The sequence below is a fragment of the Prorops nasuta genome, unplaced genomic scaffold (assembly GCF_024137725.1).
Source record: "Prorops nasuta isolate Cenicafe-Biocafe unplaced genomic scaffold, Cenicafe_Pnas_1.2 PNAS00018, whole genome shotgun sequence".
NCBI classification, from domain to species: Eukaryota; Metazoa; Arthropoda; class Insecta; order Hymenoptera; family Bethylidae; genus Prorops; species Prorops nasuta.
The window spans coordinates 718,147-738,728 of record NW_027116815.1 but is presented as its reverse complement, the minus strand read 5'-3'; the positions used below and the strand labels follow the sequence as shown (position 1 = coordinate 738,728).

General features: G+C 38.2%; 1 protein-coding gene and 2 long non-coding RNA genes across 7 annotated transcripts; 2 read left to right on the top strand and 1 right to left on the bottom strand.

The window, feature by feature from the left end:
- Positions 1 to 629: 629 nt before the first annotated feature.
- LOC136779998 (uncharacterized) lies at positions 630 to 3,480 on the bottom strand. Its single transcript, XR_010823694.1, has 3 exons — positions 3,219 to 3,480; positions 2,299 to 2,993; positions 630 to 2,210 (listed from the first exon to the last, which is right to left on the bottom strand). It is a non-coding gene; the product is annotated as an uncharacterized lncRNA (long non-coding RNA).
- Positions 3,481 to 4,984: 1,504 nt separating this feature from the next.
- Positions 4,985 to 13,024, top strand: LOC136780033 (uncharacterized). Of its 4 annotated transcripts, XR_010823702.1 has the most exons (10): positions 4,985 to 6,175; positions 6,236 to 6,546; positions 6,643 to 6,776; positions 7,523 to 7,738; positions 7,812 to 8,077; positions 8,315 to 8,691; positions 8,766 to 9,193; positions 10,614 to 11,067; positions 11,141 to 11,268; positions 12,112 to 13,024. It is a non-coding gene; the product is annotated as an uncharacterized lncRNA (long non-coding RNA). The 4 variants fall into 4 exon arrangements; XR_010823703.1 differs by having other exon boundaries at positions 4,985 to 5,426; positions 7,523 to 8,077; XR_010823701.1 differs by having other exon boundaries at positions 4,985 to 6,145; positions 7,523 to 8,077.
- Positions 13,025 to 13,698: 674 nt separating this feature from the next.
- Bsg25D (blastoderm-specific gene 25D) lies at positions 13,699 to 19,395 on the top strand. Of its 2 annotated transcripts, XM_066738494.1 has the most exons (4): positions 13,706 to 13,924; positions 14,132 to 17,611; positions 17,681 to 17,781; positions 18,886 to 19,395. In XM_066738494.1, the coding sequence occupies exons 2-4, from the start codon at positions 14,188 to 14,190 to the stop codon at positions 18,985 to 18,987; spliced, it is 3,627 nt and encodes a 1,208-aa protein (XP_066594591.1). In that variant the 5' UTR covers positions 13,706 to 13,924; positions 14,132 to 14,187; the 3' UTR covers positions 18,988 to 19,395. The 2 variants fall into 2 exon arrangements, with proteins under 2 accessions (XP_066594592.1, XP_066594591.1); XM_066738495.1 differs by lacking the exons at positions 17,681 to 17,781; positions 18,886 to 19,395 and having other exon boundaries at positions 13,699 to 13,924; positions 14,132 to 17,014; positions 17,280 to 17,577.
- Positions 19,396 to 20,582: the final 1,187 nt, after the last annotated feature.

The window sequence follows — 20,582 nt, the reverse complement described above, 5'->3', positions numbered from 1 at the left end:
CGATTTATCGATTGTACAGGAGTTTTCATTAATCTTTGTTTCGCGGACCATATGTTTCTCGACGATGGAATTTATCCGTGAGATGTGCCATAGAACTCTTCACGCTTTATAGATTCGAGAGGCTACGTCCAAACCTCTCATCTTGCGTTCTATATATAAGTCAAGAGGTCGTGATACTTTGCGGGCCAGCGATTGGTCCGTCTCGCGCCATTAGCCAACGTGATTTTTGTTTAACCTCCTCTTCAAGACCTAATAATTTCCGGTTCTTTCCTATTGGATAATATTGGGATTAATTTATTAGCATATCAAAAACTCTTCCGTTTAAACAATCCTGTATTCTAGTGATATCAGATAAATACCATATGTACTTGGTTTTAAGAGATGATTGAATTAAATAAGTTATTTAAATCAAATGATTTTTCTTCTTAATGTATATTTAATTAGAATTTGTTCTGTGGCGAACGTACTGTGACGTCTGGAAGGACGAGGGGTCAAGGAAGGACACGTGACCCTTCTGAGAAAATATTGTTATTTTTACTGTATATGCTACTAAATCAATCTGAGGGACATTACATCAAGAGTTCCTCTGAAAAAAATTCTGACGTCATGCTTGGTTGGTCGTTCTTGACGGTATCCATACGATTGAATGTTGCGTCAGTTTTTAACAGGATAATATCGGTTATTCCTTCATTTACTTGAAAACCTGCAAATAATTTAAAGAAACATTACAGATCTACAAAGTCTCTGGATTCATCGAAGAACGCACAAGTCGAATGTATATTGATTAAACTACGTCATTTTATATCCATGAAAACAGTTTTAAAAAAAGTTCTAATGGTAACGGTCGAGGTTAAAATTGTCAAGGTTTTGCGTGTTTATTTATGGACGTCGTTAATAATAATGGAGTATAAGGTTATATTGAGCGATAAACCATTTAATAAACTGTTCAGTTAGCCAGCATGGATGTGCAAATGAAATAGGATGAAACGTGTTTGTAGTTATCTCTCTATGCTCGATTGATCAACTGACTGACACGAAAGTGTCGTTCACTATGTAAATGTAGCTCGATAAGAGAGCTCTGATAGTGGGAGTGTTCTCTCCATTAAGATCGTTCCACGTGCTCGATGGGGATAGCAATTTCTCCAATGTTTGCGAATCACATGCAGTAACACACGTTTGGTGTACTCCAATCTGGACAGATCAAATTATGGAGAAATTTAATCAGTCATAACTAAGAAACCACTCCTCTTCTAAGCACATTATTCTACTTCTGAATTGTTATATACGAAGTAATTAAATTTTCGCTCGTCCACTTTATGTCTTAATTATTCGATTTTATTATTTTTCCACTGTACTTCTCGTTCCAACCATAGACCTAAACTACACAACAATTAAAGACAATGGATAGCCTGGATTCCCCCAACTTTCACTCGAAGCTCGTTTGAACCGCTGAATAAACGCACTATTATAATTCGTTATATATTTAAATTATTTCAAAAAATGCTAATTTAGAAGCTATACCATAGCTTTATCATTAAATCCGTTAACTCAGTGATGTGACTTTTCATTAACATTTCTAATGAATCTTCAAAATTCAATTCCCTTGGATAGCAAGGTAACATCACGCTTTAATGAATCTGTGAACAGGCAGGAAATTATCTGTAATTAATTAAGAGCACGGAAATTGGTGTATCGTATCATTAATTGATAATTCATAAAAATGCATTCCGCTACCAAAGCGTATGCAAAACCAGAGAAGCTACGTTGCACGATGATAATAGTTTATTTTCGCCAATTGGAACTGTGCTGACGAGAAAAATTATGCTCAGTGGATCCTTGCCAATGTTCTAGTAATAGAAAAACCGTGTGCGTGGGTCGGTGCTATTTAGCATTCCTAATTGGCCTAGTTCAGTCTGGATGATCTTCCATGCGAGACATCCAGAAGGAAGCAACAAAAAATCCACCAAGTTACAGCTCCAAGAAAGTAATTGATTCTCCAAGAAGGAGATCCATTGAACAATCTTTTGTGATAAAGATTTACAAGGCTCGGGAGCCACTGCTGCATAATAATAGAAGAAACATCCGACGATATTTGCAAATTGACGATCTAGCTTTGACGTAAAAACAAACGGGATTGAACCGTTACTTGCGCTGATCAAGTTGAATCACTAATCGAGCACGGTCGATGCTAAAGACATCGATGAAAAAATCTGAAAAAACAAGTATAAATCAGTCACAATGAAAACACAAGCAACATTGTTACAGCGTAATTCGTTATTGGTCGAGTTTAAAGCCTACCACTTTGTGGCCTCGTTTCAGTTTTTCCACTGGCTTTTTCATCCACTGAATTTTTCTCCCTCGTTCACTAATAAATACGAGCGATAATTTTCCATATGATGATTGAATTCCTTGCACGGTTCTCTGAGGTAATGAAGCAGTAATGGCATCTTATTATATCGAGCGTCTCTTGGATTGCGAGATGCGCCGAATGGAAAATCAGATCGATTCATCAACGTCTGGAGAAAAGAAGCGTGGTGGGGATTAGAGAAAAAAAAAATGCATGTCAGCTACTTTGAATAAACTGCGTTATCCACGGATCGGGAGCCTTCCTTCCCGATTGTTTTTTTGTAGTTTTATGGCCAGTTTACAATGAGATACGGATGCACAATAGCGGACGTCGATAAACACGAAGAGGAGCATGAAGAGTTATCGATATCGACAGGTTCCCGTTAAGTTCCATTAAGGGAACATTGCGTCTATTACGCCAAGTACCCTGTCCTCGTTTGCGATGGTTGAGAAAAAAATGTAAATTGCATCGAAAGGCAAATGGCGGCTCGGATTCAAACGTCCACATCGATGTGCTTTACGAGCCTTTAATCGAAATACGAGAATCTTGGCGACACCTCGACCTATCGTCAATTCGATGAATTCGTTGAATCATTCATGTCCCCCACTTGGATTTTTGTTCCTGGCCTGAAGCTGGTCCGCATAACCTCGAAAAACAAGAAAACAGATGGAAAAGCCAGCTGGAAGTTGAACGCGATTGGAGAAAAAATTAATGAGATACAGCAAGAGAAAGATAGGGGGAGACGAAGAAGTTTAAGAAAGTCAGTCGATCTCGCGGAAGTCTGAAGGGAGATTCAGATGTCCGCATTGATTGCTGGTAGATATTGCTGGACTACTCACGATTGGTTTGTAAAGACGCTTTTGTCGCTTACCACATCTCCCATAATTTATCCGGATCGATTCAAATGGGATTTTCATCGTGTTTCTCAAAAACGTCCGGTTTGATGCTAAATAACCTTTGATAGCATACGATGTGCATGACATCCTCAGTATGCTCATTGAATGTGTGGATATGTTCGATGTTCTAACCTAACGATGCTTGGGAATATATTGCTATTGAGGTGTTAGGTCCTGATCAGGTTAGTCACGGGCTTGAATGGTCCATAATTCTGCCGCTAGGGGCGCTAGGTAACTTCTTATCTAAAGTTTCAAGCAAATACTGTATATTACAGAAAAAATGAAACTTATTTGGTTTGGTACATACGTTATTTTCTAAACGGGAATCAACCCGATCTATGCTTAGTCAATACGACTTCTTCCATTCCAATAAAACCCATTCGATTATCCAGCACGTGATTTGCGGCCACTTACACACTTCATTCCCGATGCTTTATTACAACTCTCCGTCGAATGCACGACGATTACATCTTTATTCACTTCTCTATTGACCAGTGGAAAATAACCATGCGAAGTATAGAAAGGTTAAAAGTTTGCTGTCAGATTAAATTATGAATGAAAAATAAGTTGATGATGGTAAGAGAAGAATAACAATCAGAAGTAATTCGCTCGAGAAATTATTTTTCTTAAAAGAATTTTTTGTTATCGAGCCAAGTTTTTTTATATAGGAAATATTTTCTTTTAGTATTTTAATGGATAGCTTAATTCGGCTCTATTATAAAAGGAAGAATAACGTTGGATTTATTAAGGTCACTGCGATGTTTCGGACGTGAAGCGAGCAATTTTTGAGCATTATAAATCAAGCCTGACGTTCGTAATGAGTTTCTAATACAGAAGATAATCCATCCGTGTATATCGTGGTCGTTCTGACGGCGCGTGTACAAAGTAGAAAGCCGGCAACATTGAAAAATGTCTGTCACGGTGTGCTAATAGCCCGAGTCTAATCGATGGTGTCCCATGACGAGTGTCGCTTGGACAAAAAGGAAAAAGCTGAAGACTACCGTCTCTCCCGCGTAGATCTCCTCGTCCAATTCGTAAACTTTGAGGCTGTTTCTACTTAGGTAGCCATAATAGGCCTTACCCGACGTCTCTGTATAGAGTTTCAGCTATGCGCTTGTTGACTTTTTTCTAACGCCGATTCAGCGAATTCCATGGATTAGAAACAGTGGTTTCCGGGCACAATGAGAAAGTCACTCATTGAATTTGTAAACAGATCGGTATTTTTGGCTACTTATTATTCTCCACTTCAGGTTAAAGTTCTTACCTCTCTTTCAAATACCTCAGAGTCATATTGATTGAAAATAATCGTACACCATTGAAAAAATACCGTCTTCGGAATATATTTTGGTAAAAATGCGATTTTAAAAGCACACTGTTATTTTATTTTCACGAACTCTTCCTGGTATTCCGTAACGTAGCTCATTCCATTTCAGAGGATGTGCCACGTGATTTACGTTCGGCCATACAATGGAGAACCACAATGCAAATGCTATTTCGAATCTTCGATGAGAAAGCTTGCGAAAGAATACATACTGACTTTTCCTAACCTCATTTCTATGCGCTTCGCAATTGTTCGTCTGTTCTCTCTCCTTTTCTCCCCGTCCAAATGATCGAACGAAACTTGGTAAATACAATTTAAAATTTAATCTCCCCACGCCGATGCTACAATTTGCATCAGTACATGAAACTTGGATAATTAGCAATCGTTTTTTTGTTTCATCCAAGAAAGAATAATCGGTAAGCGTGAAATGGCTTAACAAATTTTCATGCTATTGGGTAGGCAGTAAAGTTTTTGCTCCCCTTGCGAAATGTTGGTGGTAAGCTTGCTGGCAAGCTTTGCTTTCCGGGAAGGCGTTACGTTAGGATTTTCGGTCCTTTCTAAAACACTTCGTTATACTTAAGGTAACGCCAACTTGCAAATCCTGAAAAGATCGCGTATATGCGTCACTTTTTCTCCTAATGAATTTCGAAACCCTCTCGCCAGAAGACATCGATCCAGTTTTCCGAAGTTCACGTTTAGCCGGTAATGAACTCTATTTACGGAACGCATTAAGCACCGCCATCTTTGGGTCCCGGTATTAATTGATCCGTTGGCGCAATCGAATGCTAATCGATGACACAAGTCGCTCCCCGGGGATTATTGTGTTCAAGAAACATTCTTCCAGCTAACTGTTGAAAGGCAGGTAAGAATTTCGAAAGTAAAACTGGCGTAATTAAGTCGTGTAAATTAAACGGCACGCGTTTGAGGTTAAATCGTTCGAATCTTTAACGGCCGCTGAAAGGATTCTTGAGAAGGCACGTTGAGCCTTTGGATCGGGTCACTCGTAAAGCATTTACACTCGCGGCGGCCTTAGCATTTTCTTCTCACATATCGCGTTATTGCTAATGCAAGCGTTAGAGCATCTCGTCTCCCCGGGGCCATTCTCGAGTGTGACATTTACGGCTCAGCTATTTCAACGATTTTCGTGCCCACGCTACGTGTAATACAGCTACGCCCACGCCATCTTGAAAATGGCGCTTGATAAGTTTACTCGAAGTAAAATTTCGGCGCGTAAATTGCTTCTTGAAACGAAAAAAATTCAAGCGCGGCAATTTTTAAGGTTAGGCAAGTTCCTTAAACCATCTCGAAGGTAGCTCTCGTAAAAAGTAAAAGCTGTGGCCCTATGCGTAAAATTCAACGTGTGTTAGGTGATCCACGGTAAACCGCGCGTTTGATCAACAGATAGCGGTTCATGGCTATTAAAATACTTGCACGCAGCCATTTTATGCCACTTGACTCACTAGGGTCGCAAAAGATTCTCGTCGTGCGGCTTGCAATCCCAAAATCGTCAAAATGAAAATTCCTAACCCCAAACAGGATCCTGGAAGAACGTTCAGTTTCGATCGAAATCGAACCAATAAGGTGGTATTTCCTAATTAGGGAAAAAAGGAGGTAAAAGAGAAGTTAACATTTAATTATCGCTATTTCGCCTGACTTGTTTTTTTTTCGTAGGTTAGAATTATGTCGCGCAAGACAATTGGCCTATCACGCATCGCATCCATTGGCACACAACTGAGCATGCGCTTCGATGCAGTGTTCCTGAATGAAAATAAAAATGGATGGCTCCCTTAATGCACTATTAACAATCGGGGTTAAGGTAAAAAACCTCGATAGGGAATCAGAAATGGCGAGGCTCCTATAATTCTCCAGGCTACAAATTTCTTCCGCGGCCAATCGCTGAGAGGAAAAAGCTGAGCGAGATCGCTAGACGAGCAACCACGGAGATAAGCATCGGTTTCTTCGACGATGTTCTCTTATCTGGTGTAAGTAAGCCTCGCGAAGTTTCGCGCCCATCATCGTAAGCTTTTATGGTCTCCAATCTCTGCCAGCCATTTATTTGGATCTGCCATTTTTTCTAGGCACTCCTGATCGACGTCATCAAATTATAAATACGACCGTGAAGCCTGGAGCATCAACCCTTCATCGTTTTGTTTCTGCAGCCTGATTTTTTCCTTGGAAAATTCATTTTTCCTTGGAGCGGGTGATTTATTCGGTAGTTTCCTCAGCTTTATGTGTGGAAATATATAGTGATGACGAAGGATGTAAAAGTTTAATTTGTCTTTATCACATTATTGTACCATACAAGAAACTAACTACACAGAGATATTTCACGCTACTTCCTCGACTGATAGTTATGAATAGCTTATATCATAAAGCATCTCAGCCATCAAGAAAGCTAATAATGATATTATTGGCCAATGAATAAGCAAGTATTAGAAGAGCGATAGGGGGGGGGGGGGCACTGTATGTACCTATGTTAATGTCGAGAAATTACAGTGCAAATGGTGTAGCTTGATTGAGCCACTTCAACAAGAATGACGATATTCGTTATATCCCACCGAAATGCATTTGGGAATTGAGAGAAAGTTAGCCGCAAACCCCGGTTCATCGCGCGCTAAGAAAAATATTTTGCTTTCCTCTCGGGGCAAACGGTACCTCGTTAGAAGAGCCGCGAAAATAATCCAGTGAGAAAAATCTCCTTGAGAGTCGAGGAGAAAAAATAAAGCTGGAGAGAAATAAAAACATTTTCCATGAGCTACATTTATATGAAAATTTAGAAACCAATGGGTATACGTAAACGTTTCCTGTCGTTTACTCGGATAACATATTGCTTAACGAGCGAGAACTTAATTACATGAATTATGCCAACGAATTAATCTTGTAATCGATGCAAGGGGTTTGATTTTATCGAGGTGAACCGATTACTTTTACTGCTAAGGAATTTCTGTTGAATTACAGAAGGCTCCGGAGAGTTACGATACGAGATTGTACGAACCTGCAAGTAAGGACTGGCGGCTGAAAGGACCAGGCGGTGTGCGAGGAATTTTCGACCTCCAGGACAGCACAATGCAACGTCGGTGAACCTTTGGGATACCATGGCTTCCCTCAAAAATTCCCCAACGTCTGGTGCTCGACCAGAAACACGAATCACTTCGCCCATCATCTTCTTGCCAGGTGAAAATCACTTTGTCATAAAAACTCTAAATTGTTCACACTACTCGTTCATGTTCGTATTGTTCACCCACAGCAATCCAAAAGTGTCTGTATAATGATTAACCAAGGAATTTCCACCACCACGTTCAAGCAAACACTGCCATTCATTCGTTAAGTGTTAATGGTATAGTAGAAAGGCACAAAGACAAAGTGTTTGTCTTTAATTACCTAGTCAGGATTTTATGGCCAAACCGTTTTAGCTGTGAAACTGCCGGTGTAATCGATAGTTTCGAGCAGGCCAAGCAATCGACACGTGGCTCCGTTTATAGAGTGAAAAACTCGAGTATCTCTCCTGCACAGGTAGGTGCTTTCTTATTCGCGAAGGCTATCGGGTAGATCGCTTTCGTGGCTCATTAAACACTCGTAGACCTCTTGAAAATTCTTCAGTCTTCGTTGGATATCTCTTCGCACATTTGCGCGGGAAAACTGGTAGAAAAGTCTGATGTTATCTAGGATGTGAACGATGGTCAAGATAGCCTTAGTGCGCATAAGCTGAGTGAGAGAAGAACCGAATATTAAAATTGGTTTATTTTTCAGGTTGAATTTGCGCCTTCGCGTGGCAAATGTCACGCATGACAAATGCGATCGGCCCCTGGGGGATTTTCAGACGGACCGGTAAATCACTTTTACCCGTTGACAGATCCACGTTTATCGACCACTCATCACCATTGTCGATTGCAAGAACCAACTCACTTTCTTCAGAAGGATCCTTAAATTGTTTTTTGCTCCTTCAAAATCCAAGCATTTTGCTCTGTCACTCCCAGCTGGAATGGTCGAGTTTTTTTTTCTTTACTCCTACGACCGTAACCAGTTAAGTTTCCGGAGTCTAATAAAGAAGTTTTTATCAAGATCACCTACTGTCCCAAAATGATCTATTCAAAAACAACGGAGAGCGTTTCAAAGCGCGATCACAGGTTAGTTTGATTGGATTTAGATGACAGTCGATAATGATTGATAAATTAACTTTGATAAAAATTCGTGTGCAAAGGAAATATCTGGGATAAATGGTCAAGGCTGGTATAGTCTGTCCGAGCGATATTAATAGCCAAGATCGAATGATATCTGGATGATATGAATGGTGGTCAAGATCAGGAAGTGATATCCAAGATTCAACAAGCGATATCCAGTAATCGATACCAGAGGAATACGATTTGTTGTGTATACTGCAATTTTAAATATTGCAGTTTTTTCATTACACTTGATCACTGGAGGTTGCTGCTAGAAAAGGAGTAGTGAAGACGAGTGAAGATGAGATTGAAAGGATTGATCAACGATGGAGGATTCGAGTGTTTTGGATTAGAGATATATTATGGTGAATCTTTGATACAGTGAAAAAAGGGGCTTAGCGCGGTGTGGCTGTTAAAGAAACCCGTCGCTGAGCGACTCAGCAGAGCGACTACCACCTGAAAGGCTCAGGTGAGCACAGCCAACCTCGGCTCCTTGCAGTCTTTCTCGGCCTGCAGAAGACAAGAAGGAAAGGGAACTCCTCCCAGTACCCTACCTTCCCCCACCCTCACCCATACGTGCCCAAGATGGTACCTGATATCCCCATTGTCAGATAGACTAATCTCGATTAGTCAGATTCTTATTCTCTCTTTTCCTCCTTGTTTCATTCTCGTTCAGCCTCCAGTGCTCCTCTGAGCTATATCCCAAAATGGCACCAGTCACCTTTCGTCGTGTAGGAATTTTTCTTAAGCAAGTTTATTGCCTCCGAATAAATAATAAATTCTCTAATGCCTTGGGACACCGTTATTCGAATGCCTGTGTTTTAGCTGTACAGCTTCTAAATTATATGCGAAATTTTTGGGTTGCCGACCTCTTTGGTATCTCAGTTTCTGGCGTGTGGTCTTTTTTATTTGAATTTCTTTCTTTAGATCGATCAAGACAAGTCAATATGTAAATAGAAATGATTAGGATCGCTCTAATAATGTATTTGAATACTAAGCTATAAAACTGCGACGTAGATTAGAATTTAATTCTGTGATTGGAATATGCACGAAATCCGCCAGTGCGATGATGGATCATTACGAAGTGGATCTGTAAGGTTCTGACGTTGGAATTATTAGCTGTTAGAGATTACCACTATTGAGATAAGATGAATGGTCCGTGCCGTTATTACGATTAGCCTGGCTTCTCTTATTTGATATTATATTCGTGGATTCTATCTGTACGACCTTCACACGCTAACCCAATCGGTGCTGAACCTCGGTAATTTCGAAAACCGGACTTTGATGGGTTCAGTCAACTTAGCGACCATTAGTCGATCCCTAACGTTACCAGAAAAGCGGCATAATTATTTCTTTCAATATCCGATCCTCGATGAGCAGTGGTTTAACCGAGTTTAACAAGGTTTATTCGGGTTTCCGTGTATCGCTTGGAGTAAATCTGGGTAAAACTGTAACCGCTTAAAATCATATTTACCTGATAATTAGTCTGGAAAACTTTGCTCCTTGTGCTAATGGATTAACAGTAACCACGTGTGGTCTGACTTGCTCCATAAAGAGTACAGAGTCCGCGATTGCTTGCTGAGTCTCGTTTCGACCCTCGTAATTCGCACCTACCACATTTATATTAGTTTTGTCTGCAACGTTTTGACCAAAATCATGTACCTAGAGCTCTAATAGAAAAATCTAACAAGAAAAAAGAAACTTGGTAAATACACTTGCAAGATTCGAGAAAGAAATTGTATTTGTTTTAAATTTGTAAACATTTGAATCGAATTTGGCAGAAAGAGGTTTGTAGGTTGAGCGATTAATTGCGTAAAAGAATTTGTAAGTGAAGAGCGCTGAGATTGGATTAATTAAAAAGTTCGTTGAATCTTCGTTTTTTTTTGCAGAAAAAATATTGGACCTTTTCGTGTACCTGGAGGGATGGCAAGTGAGAAGTCGAATTCGTTAATTATCACTCTCCTGATAAGGCGGTCAACCAAGAAACGAAGTGTCGTATGGTGATGTCGCTTTCACTCCAGATCAGTCCTCTTATGTCTTTTGCGTTGCGAGTTCCAAGATGAGAGTGAAGAAAGGGACAGAGAAGGGGAGAGAGAGATACACATATTGAGAGTCAGTAAACGCTCAACCTGTCTCTCGCATCTCGACCACTCATATTGGTTTCTTCGTTCAACCATTGGTTCTTTCGTTAATGAACTAATTGGCACAAAAAACCAATCCGGAATCTCCTTATTTCCTTTCCACCGGTGTCCCGTGCGGTTGACATTTACTTATACTGAGAATTTTAATCGCAAAATGACTTTGCGGTCGCAAGCAGCCCGCGGTTGGGTCCAGCACGCTTCGGTATTATTATATTAAGTATAGAAATCCTGTTATGTAAATTTCAAATCTCAAACCGAAAATTTTTTCTTCCCAGACCACCTCAACATTTCTACATATTACGATTGAATATATCAAACCAATTTTACGATTTCTCCTAACGCGTAAAATTGATCATTCGGATAGGGCTGGGATGCGTTGTGCCGGAAGGATTGGAAACTTGCAGTAAGTAAAAAAAGTTGCATAGTTCCTACACCAGACATCCTTTCTTACCCAGAGGCAAGTGTCTCGAAATCTCAGTACATTCCGAGAAATCACCGGAATTGTACACGCACGCTGGATATGTATAACCTGTTATGCAAAGCCACCGTAACCAGGAGCTATATATCAGTGAACGGTAGTTCATTTTCCAAGGGATTTGCAGCGTCTGATCAACGTTTATGCTAATGGATGTTGGTAGCAATAAAATTACTAGGGGGGATGCTTACAAAGTACCAGCTACTTTCCAGATAAACACCATTATCAGCCAGTCAGAGGGCAACCCTATTTTTCATATAGCTTCTGGATACATCCTGAAAACGTCCATCTACTTCATCAACCACACTCGATATAATTTTATGCACTCCTCGGGATCGCTGATTTCATTTCCGCCCGTTATTCGTTTCTCCCAGGCGATTCTTCGGGTTATGTTTGCACGGTAGCACAAACAGTTTGACAGTCCTCTCGCGTTTTCTACCTTCGCTCTTGGGCATGTATGCCCGCGCGTTAATGGCAACGACCACCTGACTCGAATATTCAACTGGAATAGCGTTTAACCTAACCTCAGCTTTCATCTCCTTAAAACCTCGTTAAACCTCGGTCATTGTTGCTGGGAGAACGCATAAACGTAATGATATTTCTTGCTAATAAATCTCGTTAAAACAAAACAAAACGTAAATCCAGGTTTAAGGTTATGTTTGGTCCATGCTCCGATGACTAAATTGGCGGGAGATGTAATTAATGTGGGTGCGTTCCATTTTTTTTAACTGACAAGATTATCTAAATTAATCTGAGATCTCTAAATTACAGTTTGGACCCGTGACTGCTGCGGGAAAGGTGAGAAGGAAAGCGCCTCTAGAAGGTATTTTTTTTTTTCTTCAGAAAAACCATACTAGGCATAAAGTGAGAATGGTCCGGAAGAGGAGAAAGAGAGAGCCGGAGCGATTAGCTCAAAAGAAGAATGCGACTTAGTTGCGATCCGTGGCAAATAGATCGGCCAGATTGGATCTACTGTTACTGCTACAAACATAATTGCTTATTAAATACAATTATTGCATTCCGAGAGAAGACCCGGTAGACAATTCCCCCTTCACAAAGAAAATACCGTATATTGTTTTCAACAAAACCTATTCGTCTTTAAACAATCATTAAATAAGATATATAAATCTGTGCAGCTTTCGGTTTAAAAAATTACTACCCGTGGGCAGCAATTTATTCATTAACAGTAAACGCTTTACCAAAAACAACATTTATGGAGAAATTTTCCCATTCATAATTATGTTGGTGGCTGCAAAAGTCATCGAAGTTGCGATTATTTTTACGTCATCACTGTAGACTACCGACTTTTTCCTCTTTTTTTTTTACTATTGTGTTGCAAGCGTTGATAGTAGCGAAGTTCGATCCTATCGTTTCCATTTTTTTCTTTGTTTATAATAAACGCTAGGACTTTCACGGTTTCACAACAACGATACAGCAGTACGGCCAGTACGGTTATAGCTTTCGCTAGCCGGGGGGGATATAACCTATCAAATTCGTCTGGGAGATTTCGTGAGCTAGGCGTGGTTTTAGCTTTGTTTCGGCTACATGCAAGGACTTTTGCACATTCAAATAAAAGCATGGACTCCGGCTGTTTCTCTAAAGCGAGCAGATAACCTCATTGCTTCGAAGTACACCAAAACTAAAGCTTTCGTTCCTTCCTACGAAAAGTAAGTTTTCAACTCTGTTAGGTTTAGTCATCTTTCATACCGATCTTTACTCTCGATTAGAGAAAGATGTGCACCAATGAGTTATCTTTTGGCCAACGAGTACCAAAGAATGTGGTGGAAGGAACGAAATGCATGGGAAAAGGGCCTGGCTTTAAAAGAGAAAAGCAAAAAAATCCTTCTACGATCGGTAAGATGCACTTTACAATCGAAGTAATAAAAGTAATTGCATTATGTCTGCTTTTAGTATGTCAAAAGGCGCCCTCCGCAGATGAATAAAAATATGTTTATGGAGAAACCAAAGTTCAAAATTAAGAAAGAACCAAAAAATAAGGATACTGTAAAGAAGCAAACTGAGATAATGGAATAATATCTATTCATTATTTTTTAAATAAAACATGAATTTTTTTTAAATAAATGAATTTTCTATAAAATTTATTATTTTGTTAATTGTAAAACAAATATTGTTTGTTGATAAAGTAAGTTTCAGTGCTATAGACTATTGATCGATAACAAGTTATCTGCAGGGTGAATAGTAGAATGTTTGTTGATAAAGTAAATTTCAGTACTTATCGACTGTGGGTATTATTATTGGTCGATAAAAAATTATCTGTAGAGTTTATCTGAATTTAGGATTATTAGTACACTGAAAGAAGGTGAGGTGACGCATTTGTATCCAGTACAGTGCAGCCAATTTTTATATTAAAATTAAACTTCATTGACCAGTCTATCCAATGTTTTCGTTTTGAGAAGGCTGGCAGGATCCCTTTATTGTTTGGGCCTAACCCTTTATGTTTTGTATATTATTTGTAAATTTGATTCATGTTTATGAAAATCAACGACCTTCTTACTGGGCAGTCATTATCTCACACTTTCGTCAGTAAGCTCCTGAGGTTCGCAATAATATTTAAATACGAGGGGTAAGAAACCTTGCTCTAATTAACACTTATAGTTGACAGTTACTCCATTTATGTATCGAATTTTGTCATAACTCTTAAATCATTTTTAATTCCTGCAAAGTAACTTGCACTAACTTCATGTTAGTTTTTATGTTACTTTAAGCTTAAAATCATACAATTTGTTTAAAAATAATTATCTTAAAATTTTGAAAAAAAATATTTTTTCAGGAATATTTACTAAATCAGGAGTTTATAAAAAAGCAATAGAAGTGTGAGAAAATGCAATGGATGATTATAATGGGCCGTATGAACAGCAATTACTGGCTGTTTTTCAAAGCTGCTTACAAGAAGGCTACAGTCAATTAACAGAAGCTGATCTTTCCTCCTTGTGTGAGAAGCTAAACTTAGAAACTCGTTTAGAAGAATTGAAATCTTGTATATTTAATAATGTATCTGATGAAAAACTTATTTCTTACCACAAGTTTCGCAATGGTCTTTTAACATTACTGGGTTCCAACGAGGAATCTGTGTGCGAAGCTAGTAAACAAGTTACCACAGAATCTCTACAAGAGAATAGTCATTCCAAAGTGCAGCAGAATTATACTAACCACTCGAATCTCCAAAGCCATAAAGGGAAGAAACCTGTAGATAGATATAATAGTGATTTCCGGAAAATACTCAATATAAGTCCTACCAAGAATTCTAGTGCAACAGTCATGCAAGTAGTATCAGATTATTTGGGAATTCTAACTCTTTCAGATCAGATCTTGCATCAGTTGTTTGATCGATTGGACGAGAACGAGGATGGCTTGATAAATTTTGATGAATTTTCTGTAATATTTCAATCACATAGAAACTCTGAAGGTCCTGTAACTTTAGAATGGGGCGGGGAGCATTACAAAAACTGGTTGAAGGAAGCTGAACAAAATACCTCAGAAATAATAGAAATGCAGCATCTTGGAGTTGCCGAAAGGAGTGCCATTATAGAAAAGTGGAAGATAGCTGGAATTCCTCGTGCCGAATCACTGCTTTCTGATCTTGGGATAAACAGTACGAGCATTAATTTGGCTGATTTAATGACTATTCTGTGTGATGAGTTAAAAAGTATATGTGGTCCTGATCAAAATGTAGCACAGATTTTGTTCAGAGCAGGTGCAGTTTTGTACCAAGAACAACTTGACAATTTAAGTGCTTGCTTGCAAGCAGAGCGAGATAATCTGCGTTTGAACATTGCAAAAGCCAATGACAGAGCAAATGCATTAGCACAAGAGCTGGATGATTGTCATGCAAATCAAGAAGTGATCTCACAGAATCTGAAGCAAGCTGAACAAAGATACACTGATGCCGTAAAAGAATTATCGGAAGAGTTGGCCACTGAAAGGGAGGTAAATACGTCTAATTTAGCAGCCCAACAGAGCCAGCTTCAAAACCTTCAACAAGAGCTCCACAGTGCTAAAGCTGAACTGGCTAATATAATATTGGAAAATGGGTATGTGGAGGAAGAGAACCAGAGTCTTCGTGAAAAGAATAAGAAGCTCAAACTGACAAATGAGGAGTTACTAGTGGAAATAAAATCATTAGCTGCTGAACACGACGAAGTACAGAAAGCAGAGCGGGGAAAACAGGAACAGGTAATCGGCTTAGTTGATAGGATAAAACAACTGCAATCTGAAAATTCTTTGTTGCGGGATCATAACGATGAATTAATGATGGAATTAAAGGATCTGACAAAGTCTAGCATGGAGGTGAAAGGTAAATTGGATATTTTTATGAATTCTCCAATCAGGAGTATTCAATCGGATGAAAGCTTGAATTCCAATTTATCTGGTAAAAGGTGTCTGGTTGACGAAGATCCGAGTATCAGAAAAATATTTAAGCATGAATCTGCACCTGAGGATTTGGAAGATGAGTTACCACTGCCATTCAGTCCTATAAAAATCCTATCAGATCTGAGGAACCTTCAATATACTGATACAGACCTTAGAAACAAATTACTCAATTTTTTATCCGAACTGGAAGGAAGCGTGACTTCCAATAAAGATAAGAACCTCATTGAGTTGGATGAATGCCTTGCAAATTTTAAAAAATCAATTGTTGTAGAAATCAAGAATTTATTGTCCAATCATTCACTGGAGAATAATATATTGGCTAACAAATTACAATCTCTAATTTATAATTTAGAGATTAGTGCTAGTAGGAGTTTGGTGAGAACAGAAACAATTGCGAATAGTCTTGCCAGTGAATTAGAGAATTCTATCAGTTCCAACCTTATAAAATCCAGCAATCTAGTCATAGAGAACGACGGCGTTATCCAAAACACTGATGATAATTTCAATAATGTAAATAAAAAATATCCTTTCAAGGAAGTAATTGATCCTGAAGAGACTGAGGACTCCTCTGATCCAAATTTCAAAGATAAAGTAACGAGTTTGAGAGATTACCCACCGCGCAAAGAAGACTTTACGGAAGAGAGAGTTAAGAATAAAAAAGAGAAGAATTGCAAGGCTTCAAACGATAATGTATCCGACGAGAAATCTGAATATATTAGTCTCAGAGATTATCCACCACTGAAAAACGACTTTGAAAATAAAAAGAGTGATCAGGATGAAAAGCAACAGCTGATGGAGAGATGTTCTGAGCTTGAAAAGAGTTTGGATATGTTGACCGTGGAGTATGAAGCCTGCGAAGAGTACTGGGCACATAAGCTTGAAGAGGAGCGTCAGCTTTTTGAGCAAGAACAGAAAGTCAGTGATGACAAATTAGCAGAACTTATAATTAAAATGGCAGAATACGAGGAACTGATCAGCCAGCCTGAAAAGCCTTTAAATGATGGTCACCTTTCACCTATTGAAGAAAAATTTAGCCTTGAACAACAGTATTTAGATCTTGAAGAGGAGTATGAGAAATGGAAGGAAACTTTGCATAGAGAAATAACTGCACGAGATGAGGAAATCAAGGAATTACGACAGAGGCTCCAGATCAACGAAGTTGTTTATGTTGATATCTCTGTGCAGGTTCCAGAAGTGGAATTTGTTCGAAGCAGCCCATGCAAAAACAGTATAGAATCAAGTGCTATTCAAAGATTGCCAGCTTCTAATAATCAAGTGCCCAGTAAGAGTCAAGATAGATTTAATTTTTCAATAAACAATTCTTTAAGTAAGTTAGATATAGGAAAGTCCAGTCAGGATGGGTCTGACGAGCTTGATCATTCCAAGAGTCCATCAGCGAAGAAGATGGACGTGGAAGAGCCTTATCAGCTTGAACAGTTCAAGCTGAAAAATCATTTCTATCAATCAGTAACCTCTCACTCCGACAGTGGGACTCCTTCTTCTTCTGTGAAAGATAGTTCATTTAATTCATCCATTCGTTCATTCAGTACCCCGGTGTCCCAGACGTCCCAGTGTCCATTCTGTGCCAAGCAGGAATGCATGGACACCAGTTGCCCTGGCAAGAGCAAACCAGATGACCCCATTCATATATTCCTGCTTAAAGAGAACCACAAGCTCCTTCAGGAGGTCATAAGGCTGAAGAAGAAAAAAGGATCCAGCAAATATTTGAAATCCGTCGATATTCAAGGTGCCGTTTGTCATGTCGACATCAATGTGGTCCAAGAACTCAATATGCAGCTTCATTCTCAAGAACAGAAGTATCGGGTTCTTTTGGAATTTTTCATCAAGCAACAGTACGATTTTCAACAAGCCCTACACCGTAAGTTTAAACTCTATTATAATAAAACATGTTTATTACAATCATTGATAAATAATTCATCCTCTTCAGAAACGTGGACGCAGCACAAGGTTCAAATTTCCGAGCTTCAGTTCCTTCTTCGTGGTGCCCAGGACAAGATTCAACTGATGGCTCAAGAAAGTGCGATACAGGTTAATATTCTCCTGTATAAAGTTTTTATTATCTAATTGGATTTAAAATGTAGGGTGTTCTACTTTGAATACTGTGTTTTTGGACGGTTTTTTAGAAATCTTTTTCAAGGAATCCTTTAAATGCATTACATGTGAACCTCTATATAATATTTATTAATATTTAAAAATTGTATAGTATTTTTTTTTTAATGCAAAATAAAAGATAGAATCTTTAATATAGCTTTCTAGTTACGTCTATGTAAACAAGGAACATACCCTTGATATTTTAAGCTTTCAATCGATTTCGCTGTTATTTCACACATGTTCTCTACAAGCCTTTTTTTCATATGAATTGATTTATCAAGATATCTTAAATAGTTTTTTTCTTCATTAACACGCTGAGCGCCACATTAGCCATCGGTATCTGATACTAGATTTTCCGTTAAGGCCACGTCAACTACCGCTGACTGACAGCGTGTAACATTAGGAACACTGGCCACGAATCCATTTCGATAAAATTTTACTTAGCGGGCCAAACCGTAAATAAAACAAAACAGTCTTGGCGCGTAACGTGTCAAATGTATGCCTATAGGGATCATGTTCTAAACGTAAACTATCTTCTACTGCGATAAGAAACATTGGCCTTACAATTTTAGCGCTTCTAAGCGGCGCGAGTGGCCTGACGGGGACTTCTTTAAAAATTAGCGTGGCGCTCAACATGTTAACTTAATGTATTAATCGCGAAAATTGTATGGACACCTTAAGTCAACGAAAAAAATATTCTACATCAGATATCATAATTATTCTGGTTCATATAAAAAGTAGACTTTTACAGAAGATGTGTGCGAATAACAGTAAAATCGATTGTGAAAAATTTTGAGTTATTATGAGTACCTTCCTCTTTTACATAGACGTTACTGAAACGAACGCACTACTGAGGATTCTTTCCCTTATTTTGCATTAAAAAAATTCATGAACAATCTTTAAATATTAATAATATTATATAAGTTTCACTGTAATGTGTTTTAATGGTTTGTTTAAAAGAATTGCCGAAAAAATGTACAAAAACCACAGTATTTTAAGTAGTTATTTTAAATGATTAACTTCCTGTTCTTTTGATTGCAGGCTGATAAGCTAATAAGAGCTGATATAATTGTTAAGGACCTTTACGTTGAAAATGCACGACTGACCTCTAGCATTAAAAAGCTGGAACATTCTCTTGTGTGAGGTTAAACGAACCAATGAAGAATTTATGCATCTAGAAACTATTAAAAGACAAAATTATTCGGATAAGTAACGCAAAACTATAATCTATAAGTCCATCTTATTCCTATTCTTAAGAAGTATTTAAATTATACTATGCTCGAGAACTTTTTTTATACAATTTTTGTTAACTAATTAAGTTGTGAAATAAGATTGAATTCCATTTGTTGATTATCATGTTTGTTGGAAGGGTAAGAAAGATGAAAGAAAATGCGATACTTTTGAAGTTCCTGTAAATATATATATTTAAAGTTTCTTATAATGTTAAGTTTATTGGCGAACAAACCAAACTTATTTCTATATTTAATTATATATACATATGTATATACGACGAATGAGAATAAAAGTTATTCTAACATATCTCGTTTGTGCAATAGATGTCCAGAAAAGGAAGATATGTGAGTGAAAGAGGAGAATAAAACAAGGTGATTTTGTGAACATGAAAGATACCATTTATTTATCATTTATGGGGCAAACAAGTAAGTTTACATAGGAAGGACACTTTTGAGTAAAACACATTTGTTAACTTTTATCATATATAAGCATACACAGAAAATTAAACGTTACTGGCTATTGCTGGCCACGCGCGGGCCAAAGTCTTCCAAGACTCATTTGGTATTAACTCAAATGGTATCGCTAATATATTGTGTGATCCCTCCGCGATACAAATGGCCTAATACTAAGCACTCTAAGCGCAAATCGCACGCGAATCTCGGTTTCTCACGAAATTCATCAGAATCAATTGGAACATGAAGTTTAATTAAATATTAAAAAAGAAGATAGAATTAATTCGGACAGAGTATAATAATTTGTAGTACCGCGAAATAATTAGATTTGCGACGGATACCGCCTAAAATGGCAAAAATTACGCCATTAGCTCTCTACGATCGATCGTGATGATTCCTCGAATGAACAATTTTTATTAATAAGTTATAAACATAAATTTTTTATTCACTGTTTGTCGCAGATATATTAATTTCAGAGTTGCATAAACACATACGTCAATTTCGAGTTTACAGTCGTTCACGTCGATATAAGATCGTTGTTTTCGCTACACTGCTGCACCAGCGCACACTAGTTCAATAAGTTAACTTGGGAGAGAACGTATTTGAGACATATTTGTCTTATTTCAACTAAATTACACCAATTCGGCAGTGCAGCGAAGAAAACAGACCTATAAATTAATGTCCCTTATCGCGAAATTAGTCAACATCCCGAAATCAGGAGTTGGCAGTCTTGCACAATATTTTTAACCTCCAAGATCATCAAGGGGTTCGGAACTGTCAGCAACTCGCCTCAACAATCCAATTAAATTACATAATTACGAAAACGCCGTTATTGGGTAAATGAATAAATATACTTTAGTTTAATAAATGGGAATATTGTTTCTTTCACTGTATTTTCGTTCATTGAGCAAGTTATAGCTTTCGAGTAACAAATAAATACAGGTTTGAGTAAATCGTTTTATAACCGTTTTGCCAATGACTTCTAAAATCTACACGGCTGATTGGTCGTTTTTGAGGCGAAGCCGCGTGATGGGGACAGATAATTGCTAAAAA